Source organism: Littorina saxatilis, linkage group LG8 (genome assembly GCF_037325665.1).
Source record: "Littorina saxatilis isolate snail1 linkage group LG8, US_GU_Lsax_2.0, whole genome shotgun sequence".
Classification (NCBI taxonomy): domain Eukaryota; kingdom Metazoa; phylum Mollusca; class Gastropoda; order Littorinimorpha; family Littorinidae; genus Littorina; species Littorina saxatilis.
In genome coordinates this window covers 52,915,658-52,926,150 of record NC_090252.1, presented here as the reverse complement: position 1 = coordinate 52,926,150, position 10,493 = coordinate 52,915,658, and the positions used below count along the sequence as shown (strand labels likewise).

The window sequence follows — 10,493 nt, the reverse complement described above, 5'->3', positions numbered from 1 at the left end:
TCCAATTTGGTTGGGTCACAGCGGGGTCATGTTAAGTTCGTAAAAAAACTTCACGTTGAGATTATCTCAGGTGTTTTTGAAGCTATAGCTTTGAAACTGTGCACACTTGAAGGGTTTGATGATCTTGTTGATATGACTAGTTGGGTTGACCCTCGTCAAAACTTATTTTGGTCAAGAAAGGGAGTAATTATTATCGTTCTTGTAAAAAAAAAATCTCTTTAAAAAACAAATTGGAGGATGTTGAGCATGTCTGGTCACGATAGATGTGGGAAAGGGGTCGGGGTGGTTCAAGTTTGTATGTGCTGTATTCTTAGTGTTCAATAACTAATTGGATTGATACAAGGCACATTGCAATATATTGGGATCAAGTTTGTGTCACCAGTCAGACGTGAACGTTCTTTTGCACATTATTGTATGAAGCTGGAACAGCATTTGTTTCGTGTGTGGGGGGGGGGGGGGGGGGTTCAAATGTAGTGAAATCTGCGTTTTAAGACCTACACACATCTGGGAACATCAGGTCCTATATAAGGGGGAGTCTTAATATTGGGGTAAACTTGGAGGTTATGAACCGAACATCTCAGAAAACAGGGTCTTGAAAAGGAGGATAGGGTGGTCCAGGGATGACGGGGGGGGGGGGGGGGGGGGTTAAGAAGGGAGAGAGTCTTCTATCGGGTAGGGTGGTCCAGGGATGACGGGGGGGGGAGGGGGTGTAAGAAGGGAGAGAGTCTTCTATCGGGTAGGGTGGTCCAAAGATGACGGGGGGGGGGGGGTAAGAAGGGAGAGAGTCTTCTATCGGGTAGAGTGGTTCAGGGATGACGGGGGGGGGGGGAGGGGGGGGTAAGAAGGGAGAGAGTCTTCTATCGGGTAGGGTGGTCCAGGGATGACGGGGGGGAGGGGGGGGGGGGTTAAGAAGGGAGAGACGGGGGGGGGGGAAGGGGGGGTAAGAAGGGAGAGAGTCTTCTATCGGGTAGAGTGGTCCAAAGATGACGGGGGGGGGGGGGGGGTAAGAAGGGAGAGAGTCTTCTATCGGGTAGAGTGGTTCAGGGATGACGGGGGGGGGGGGGGGGAAGGGGGGGGGTAAGAAGGGAGAGAATCTTCTATCGGGTAGAGTGGTCCAGGGATGACGGGGGGGGGGGGAGGGGGGGTAAGAAGGGAGAGAGTCTTCTATCGGGTAGAGTGGTCCAGGGATGACGGGGGGGGGGGGGGTAAGAAGGGAGAGAGTCTTCTATCGGGTAGAGTGGTCCAGGGATGACGGGGGGGGGGGGGGGAAGGGGGGGGGTAAGAAGGGAGAGAGTCTTCTATCGGGTAGAGTGGTCCAGGGATGACGGGGGGGTTAAGAAGGGCGAGAGTCTTCTATCGGGTAGGGTGGTCCAGGGATGACGGGGGGGGGGGGGGGGGGTTAAGAAGGGAGAGAGTCTTCTATCGGGTAGAGTGGTCCAGGGATGACGGGGGGGGGGGGGGGGGGGTTAAGAAGGGAGAGAGTCTTCTATCGGGTAGAGTGGTCCAGGGATGACGGGGGGGGGGGGGGGGGGGGGGGTAAGAAGAGAGGGAGTCTTCTGTCGGATGAGGGGTGGGGGTCTTAAAAGGGAGGAAGTCTTCAGTTGGGGGGACTTAAGGGGGTGAATTCCACTGTAATGGAACATGGCGAAGGCGGGTCGTGGAAGTGTTTGCTTCTCTCATTGTTTGTACAACACATTGTCTTTATCGTTTCAAATATGCATTACTTTTTCTGTGAACAACAATCCTCCTCTGTTGATCGTTTTTACATTTAGTCAAGTTTTGACTAAATGTCTTAACATAGAGGGGGAATCGAGACGACGGTCGTGGTGTATACATGTGTGTATGTGTGTGTGTGTGTGTGTGTGTGTGTGTGTGTGTGTGTGTGTGTGTGTGTGTGTGTGTGTGTGTGTGTGTGTGTGTGTGTGTGTCTCTGTGTGTGTGTGTGTGTGTGTGTGTGTAGAGCGATTCAGAGTAAACTACTTGACCGATCTTTATGACATTTTACATGTGAGTTCCTGGGTATGGTATCCCCAGAGTTTTTTGTTTCATTTTTTCGGATAAATGTCTTTGATGACGTCATATCCGGATTTGTGTAAAGGTTGAGGCGGCACTGTCACACCCTCATTTTTCAATCAAATTGATTGATTTTTTTTGTAAAGCAATCTTCGACGAAGGCCGGACTTCAGTATTGCATTTCAGCTTGGTGGCTTAAAAAATAATTAAAGACTTTGGTCATTAAACATCTGAAAATAGTAATACATTTGTTTTATATAAAACGATCCAAATTTACGTTCATCTTATTCTACATCATTTTCTGATTCCAAAAACATATAAATATGTTTATTTGGATTAAAAACAAGCTCTGAACATTAAAAATATAACAACTATGATCAAAATTAAATTTCCGAAATCGATTTAAAAACAATTTCCTCTTATTCCTTGTCGGTTCCTGATTCCAAAAACACATAGATATGATATGTTTTGATTAAAAACACGCTCAGAAAGTTAAAAACAAAGAGAGGTACAGAAAAACGTGCTATGCAGCACAACGAAACCACAACCGCGCTAAACAGGCTCGTTAGTTTCACTCCCTTTTGCACAAGCGGCGGACTACGGTCATTGTGAAAACATGCAGTGCGTTCAGTTTCATTCTGTGAGTTCCACAGCTTGACTAAATGTGGTAATTTCGCCTTACGCGACTTCTTTTGGTGCTGAGATTCTCTTAACAGAACATTTCAGTGACTGTGACTTTTACAACACTGTGTGTGTTACAAAATCATTATCAACATCAACAGCAACAACAACAACAACAACAACAGCAAAAGAAACAAGTCGCGTAAGGCGAAATTACAACATTTAGTCAAGCTGTCGAACTCACAGAATGAAACTGAACGCACTTGACTAAATGTAAAAAGTAAGGTTTCAAGCAGTCTCTGCATGCAACCGAAGTAAAAAAACAAGTCGCGTAAGGCGAAATTAAAACATTTAGTCAAACTGTGGAACTCACAGAATGAAACTGAACACACTGCATTTTTTCACAATGACCGTAGTCCGCCGCTCGTGCAAAAGGGAGTGAAATTAACAAGCCTGTTTAGCGCAGTAGTGGTTGCGCTATGCTGCATAGCACGCTTTTCTGTACCTCTCTTCGTTTTAACTTTCTGAGCGTGTTTTTAATCAAAACATATCATATCTACCTATATGTTTTTGGAATTTGGAACCGACAAGGAATAAGATGAAATTGTTTTTAAATCGATTTCGGAAATTTTATTTTAATCATAATTTTTATATTTTTAATTTTCAGATTTTGTTTTTAATCCAAATATAACATATTTATATGTTTTTGGAATCTGGAAATAATGAAGAATAAGATGAACGTAATGTTGGATCATTTTATATTAAAAACAAATTAATTACAATTTTCAGATTTTTAATGACCTAAGTCATTAATTAATTGTTACGCATCCAAGCTGAAATGCAATACCAAAGTCAGGCCTTCGTCGAAAATTGCTTGGCCAAAATGTCATTCAATTTGATTGAAAAATGAGGGTGTGACAGTGCCGCCTCAACTTTTACAAAAATCCGGATATGACGTCATCAAAGACATTTATCCAAACAATGAAAAAAACATCTGGGGATAAAATTTCATAAAGATCGGTCCAGCAGTTTACTCTGAATCGCTCTACACACACACACACACACACACACACACACACACACACAGACACACATACACCACGACCCTCGTCTCGATTCCCCCTTTATGTTAAAACATTAAGTCAAAACTTGACTAAATGCAAAATAACACAACAACGACAACAACAACAACAACAACAACAACAACAACATCAACAGCATGTAAGCCGGGTACGATTTATGTGTACTGCAGAGTGTATATTGGGCAACTACCTGTCCAACTCATGGTGTCACAAGTGTGGTAATTGCTACAACAATCTACTCTGCAATGTGAACACTGGAGATTGCCCCGTAGTGCCCGGTCAGCAGCTCTGTGATGACGGCTATATACTACGCCGCTGTGGAACAGGTCAGGAAACTGTGATTGCCAAGGTCATTGAAGCCTGGTTTTTTTGTGGGTTTTTTCCGCTGATTAACTGCTGGTGGTTTTAGTAACTGCTTGAATAAAAATCACGATACTGATTAGTTATGAAGTTCATTGAAAGTCATTTACACATTAACATGCTTCCATTTGAAACTTCGAGGTCGTCATCATGGATTGACGCCCCACCAAACTTCAATTAGACTTTGGGTCAAGTCCCAAAAAATATGTCTCTGTATTCCTATCGTATCACTCTGTTTCTGTTTTGTTTTCTTTCACATACATTTTCCCCTTTTTTTGACGGGTTTCTGAACAGCAAACTCTAAACAAATTAGTTTCATCACAACAGGATCTTTGGAATTGACTGACGTAGTTCGGAAAAATTCATGCATCAACTTACGTCACGTAATCGACGTCATCACTTTGCATACCTTATGGTCTCGGTTGTTCGTTGGCCTTCATATTTCCTACTTGTAAAATGACCCTCAAAGCTAACCGAGACTAGTTGAGGTTGTATCAATGCGCCCCGCCAGCAGGTGGTTAATAGCTTTTTTTAGGAGTGGTTATCGACAATTAATGACCGGTAATTTTTAATGAGTTGTGGCATTCTGACCAATCACAGGATCTCTTTCATTAAAACGCCAAATTGATTGAATTACAATTAATGATCGATAGAGATCGTGTGAACTGCTTGAATAACAAGAGGCGAAGCCTTCAAGGCTCACGTAAGAAATAGACAAACAGTAACACAAACTCAATCACTCCGTCACACCATAGACATCCCTACACATCTATGGTCACACCTACACACACCCACACAGTAAGCATATAGGTGACACTGTGCAAGAAAGCGAGACACTAGATCTAGATCTGTCTGTCTGCATGTAGCCTACTTACAGGGACACGACTGCCAAATAGTCTCGGCCCGCTCAAAATAACAATGACCGAGACCACACACACCACGCGAGAGAGAAAGACTACAGGGAGGCATGCCGTCATGATGCATTAATTGACGTCAAACACTTTTGACCGTGACGTAATCTTATGCGAGCTTTATCCATAGTCTTGGATAACCACTCACACATAGACTCGGAAATGTTAAAGTTTCTACCACAGACATACACACGCACAAACACACACACACACACACACGCACACACACACGCACAAACGCACAGACAGACAAAGTTACGATCGCATAGGCTACACTTCGTGAGCCAAAAATCAGGATACTGATTAGTTATGAAGTTCACTGAAAACCATTTAATGATCGCTTGAGATCGTGTGAACTGCTTGAATAAAAATCAGGATACTGATTAGTAATGAAGTTAATTGAAAGCCATTTAATGATCGCTAGAAATCTTGTGAACTGCTTGAATAAAACTCAGGATACTGATTTGTTATGAAGTTAATTGAAAGCCATTTAATGATCGCTAGAAATCTTGTGAACTGCTTGAATAAAAATCAGGATACTGATTTGTTGTGAAGTTCACTGCAAGCCATTTAATGATTGCTGGAGATCTTGTGAACTGTTTGAATACAAATCAGGATACTGAATAGTAATGAAGTTCATTGAAAGCCATTCAATGATGGCTAGAGATCTTGTGAACTGCTTGAATAACAAGAGGCGAAGCCTTCACGGCTCACGTAAGAAATCGACAAACAGTAACACAAACTCAATCACTCCGTCACACATACACACACACAGTAAGCATACCGTCGCGATATAACCTTGAACGGTTGAAAACGACGTTAAACACCAAATAAAGAAAAAGAAAGAAACAGTAAGCATAAGTGATACGGTGCAAGAGTGCGAGACACTAGATCTAGATCTGTCTGTCTGTAGCCTACTTTTTATATTTAGTCAAGTTTTGACTAAATATTTTAACATCGAGGGGGAATCGAAACGAGGGTCGTGGTGTATGTGTGTCTGTGCGTGTGTGTGTGTGTGTGTGTGTGTGTGTGTGTGTGTAGAGCGATTCAGACTAAACTACTGGACCGATCTTTATGAAATTTGACATGAGAGTTCCTGGGTATGAAATCCCCGAACGTTTTTTTCATTTTTTTGATAAATGTCTTTGATGACGTCATATCCGGCTTTTCGTGAAAGTTGAGGCGGCACTGTCACGCCCTCATTTTTCAACCAAATTGGTTGAAATTTTGGTCAAGTAATCTTCGACAAAGCCCGGACTTCGGTATTGCATTTCAGCTTGGTGGCTTAAAAATTAATTAATGACTTTGGTCATTAAAAATCTGAAAATTGTAAAAAAAAATAAAAATTTATAAAACGATCCAAATTTACGTTTATCTTATTCGCCATCATTTGCTGATTCCAAAAACATATAAATATGTTATATTCGGATTAAAAACAAGCTCTGAAAATTAAATATATAAACATTATTATCAAAATTAAATTGTCGAAATCAATTTAAAAACACTTTCATCTTAGTCCTTGTCGGTTCCTGATTCCAAAAACATATAGATATGATATGTTTGGATTAAAAACACGCTCAGAAAGTTAAAACAAAGAGAGGTACAGAAACGCGTGCTATCCTTCTTAGCGCAACTACTACCCCGCTCTTCTTGTCAATTTCACTGCCTTTGCCATGAGCGGTGGACTGACGATGCTACGAGTATACGGTCTTGCTGAAAAATGGCATTGCGTTCAGTTTCATTCTGTGAGTTCGACAGCTACTTGACTAAATATTGTATTTTCGCCTTACGCGACTTGTTAATACTTACGAAGACACGATGGCCAGATCGACACTGCGCTTTCAGTCGACAGCGCTTCCTCGCGCAGACACTGGGAAACACGCTGTGCAGATTAACCTGTAGGAAATCTCCTTTGGTATCTTCTTTATCTATTTTTCTGGAGCTACGAAACCGAACAATGTGAAATCATGAGTCGTCTTCTTCGAATCGGCGAACTGCAGCTCGGTGATAACTGTATCTATACCACAATCCTTCACGCGATCTGACCTAACCTTGACCCCTGACCTGGTCTACATACCTCACACTACACAAATCAGTCAGCTGTTCTTACAAAAAAAAAAAAAAAAAAAAAAAAAAAAAACCACCACCCGTTTTCTTTGGATACACACTTTAACTACATACGTGCCGACGAAATGCAAAATTTTGAAGCTGTTGCTTGGATAATAACCAGGTACAATTAGTATTTCGGTGTTTAGTCAAATGTTAAAGTTTCTATCACATACACACACACACACGCACAGACAGACAAAGTTTATCATCGCATAGGCTACACTTACGTGAGCCAAAAATCAGAATACTGATTTGTTGTGAAGTTCACTGCAAGCCATTTAATGATTACTAGAGATCTTGTGAACTGCTTGAATAAAAATCAGGATACTGAATAGTTATGAAGTTCATTGAAAGTCATTTGTATGATGTCAAGCGATCTTGGTACCTGCTTCAATACAAATCAGGATACTGATTAGTTATATGACGTTCATTCACATTGAAAGCCATTTAATGATCGCTTTTCACGTTTACCTCTAGCAACCTTAGCAAATGCTGAGTAAGATACTATGATTGCTTGTGAAGCTTGTTTAAATCCATTTCATAAAGTGTTTTTTTGTTTTTAATTTCTAGACACGAAGTGGTTGTAGGGAGTATTTGGGACTGTTGGTTACATCTTTTTTTCTGTGTCCTCTGACTCAATTGGCTTAGTGTTTGTTCGCGTGCGTGCGTGTATGTGTGTGTGTGTGTGTCTGTGTGTGTGTGTGTATGTGTGTTGGTGCGATCGTGTGTGTGTGTGTGTGTGTTGGTGCGATCGTGTGTGTGTGTGTATGTGTTGGTGCGTGCCTGTGTGTGTGTGTGCGTGTGTGTGTGTGTGTGTGTGTGTGTGTGTGTGTGTGTGTGTGTGTGTGTGTGTGTGTGTGTGTGTGTGTGTGTGTTGGTGTGTCTCTGTGCCTGTGACTGCATGCGTCCGTGTGTGTGTGTGTATGTCCGACAGAATGCTCACACGGAAAATACGGGCGTAACTGCAATAAGACGTGTGGCGGGTGCTTGGGTGGACCCAGAATGTGTAATCACGAAAGTGGTCACTGCACCGGTGGTTGTTCCGTGGGATACCACACGTCCTTCTGCAAAGGTAGATCTCCAAATCTAAAAGAATTGCAAACAATCCATACTCAAGTCAAGAGAAACACACAACAGAAAACATTTAGTTTAAGATACAGACTTTTATTTGCTGTATTATGTTCCGTTTTAGGTCTTGAATGATATTGCCATCTTTTAGGTAACATTAGGTAGAGTCTATTTGAAAAAAATCAGTTTGGAGGGATGAAATAACAGAAGGGCGAGGTACCGACTCGCCCCTTTCCATTTCACCCCCGCTTTGTAGAAGCCGACTTCACGCTCTACCTGCTTTCAATCTGCCGAGGGTGTCAACTCGCCCCCGTGTAATCCATGCAATGAAGTTGACTTTTGACGTTTCTTGTGCAGAACAAGTTATAAACAAGTCGCGTAAGGCGAAATTACAACAATTAGTCAATATGTCGAACTCACAGAATGAGACGGTACGCACTACATTTTTTCACCAAGACATAAAAGCTTCGTCAATCTCCGCTGCACTTTGCCCGTGCAACACGAAGTGAAATTGACAATCCTGAATAGCGATAGCGTATTGCGGTAAGCTGGAAAGCGCGCTTTTCTGTATTCTTTTTAACTGTCTGAACTTGTTTTGGATGCAACATATTATATCTATGTGTTTTTGGAATCGGGAAATGATAAATAATCATTTTTTAAACGATTTCTTCAATTTTAATCGTAGTACTAATTAACCGAATTTTGTTTATTGTGATCACATTTTAAGACTAAACATGACATATGCATTTATTTTTAGATTCAGAATTGGATGAAGAATACGATCAATCAATTTTAGATCTGCTTGCACAAATTTGAATTTAATGACAACTTTAATGAACAAACTCATCATATAGTTTTTCAGCTTCCAAGCTAAAATGTAATACAAAAGTCCAGCCTTCGTCGAACATTAGTTGACCAAAATTTCAACAAAATTGGTTGGAAAATGAGAGCTAGACAGTGCTGCCTCAACTTTAAGAAAAAAAGCCGGATATGACGTCATCAATGACATTTATAGAAAAAACAAACACAGTTCTGGAGATCGCATACCCAGGAATTCTCATGTGAAGTTTCATGAAGATCGGTTTAGTAGTTTTTGTCTGAATAGCTCTACACACACACACATACACACACACACACACACACACACACACACACACACACACACACACACACACACACACACACACACACACACACACACACACACATACACGCCACACCCTCATCTCGATTCCCAGTCAATGTTAAAACATTTAGTCATAACTTGTGTAAAAATGACACGTTTACCCGAGTTTTACCTGATTTATCTTCGGCGGGGATTAGTGTGAAAGTCACTTTGCAACCCAGGCTCTCCACATCTTGACAACAGGTCGGGGAGGAAAAATGTTTTGTAAAACGGTTTTCAGTTCGGGTTTTACAAAACGAACGGAGATAAAGCACATTGGAAATGTATCAACAAATGCTGTCCATCGCAATGTTGCACATCATTGTTACCTTTTTAATAAACAACAGCACAGTGGTTATGTCTGTCTATATGTTGGGCAACGTGACCAAATAAGTTGGAAGTTCGCAATACACAAAGCCATAGACTGTATGTGCACATGTATTTTTTTTGTCATTGTGTGTGTGTGTGTGTGTGTGTGTGTGTGTGTGTTGGTTTGTGCCTGTATAATAATAATAATAATAATAATAATAATAATAATAATAATAATATTAATAATAATAATAATAATAATTGTCAGTAAATACTGGTGTCACATGACTGATGTGAACCAGTTGATTGGCTAATGGCGATGCGCTAAAACTGTTAGCGCACTCTTGGAGTGCGCTAACTTTTCCACAGAGCGTATTCTTCCGCCCTTTGCTTAAGCGAGAGTGTACTCTCATCCTCAGAATTAATTAATGACATGTAGCTTATATTCTCCACAATACCAATAATTAAGACCAAAAATTTCCTGCTTTTCAATTAAAGCAGAAGATGGGGTTTTTTTCTGACAGATTGCATGTGCCTGTGCCGCAGTTGCCACTCATCTAAAAATAGAACCCGCTGTGTCTAATTTTTCAGTTTCGACTTGCGAAGATTCCTCTCATAATTATGCCATGTTAGTGGCATGTAGTTTATTGTCCACATGACCAAATGATGAGTTAGTATACAATTCCCAGCAGCTAACAGAAAACACAAGTGTTATTCCAATAACATAGCAGCAGAGACGGTAGCAGCTAGATCAGCACGTAGCAGACTACACTGAAATACGACTGCATCTGTTCAGTAAATGAATGTTTTCCGAATTATTATTTCAAGGCAAGAACAATCGGACTCGAAAACGTG

The 10,493-nt window shown here is 41.2% G+C and overlaps 1 protein-coding gene across 1 annotated transcript in view; it reads left to right on the top strand.

Moving 5' to 3' along the window:
• Positions 1 to 10,259: 10,259 nt before the first annotated feature.
• LOC138974375 (uncharacterized) overlaps positions 10,260 to 10,493 on the top strand; it is a 7,488-nt gene continuing 7,254 nt past the window's right edge. Inside the window, exon 1 of the mRNA XM_070347093.1 lies at positions 10,260 to 10,266. Within this exon, the coding sequence (XP_070203194.1) occupies positions 10,260 to 10,266 (7 nt within the window). The remainder of the gene's footprint in view (positions 10,267 to 10,493) is intronic.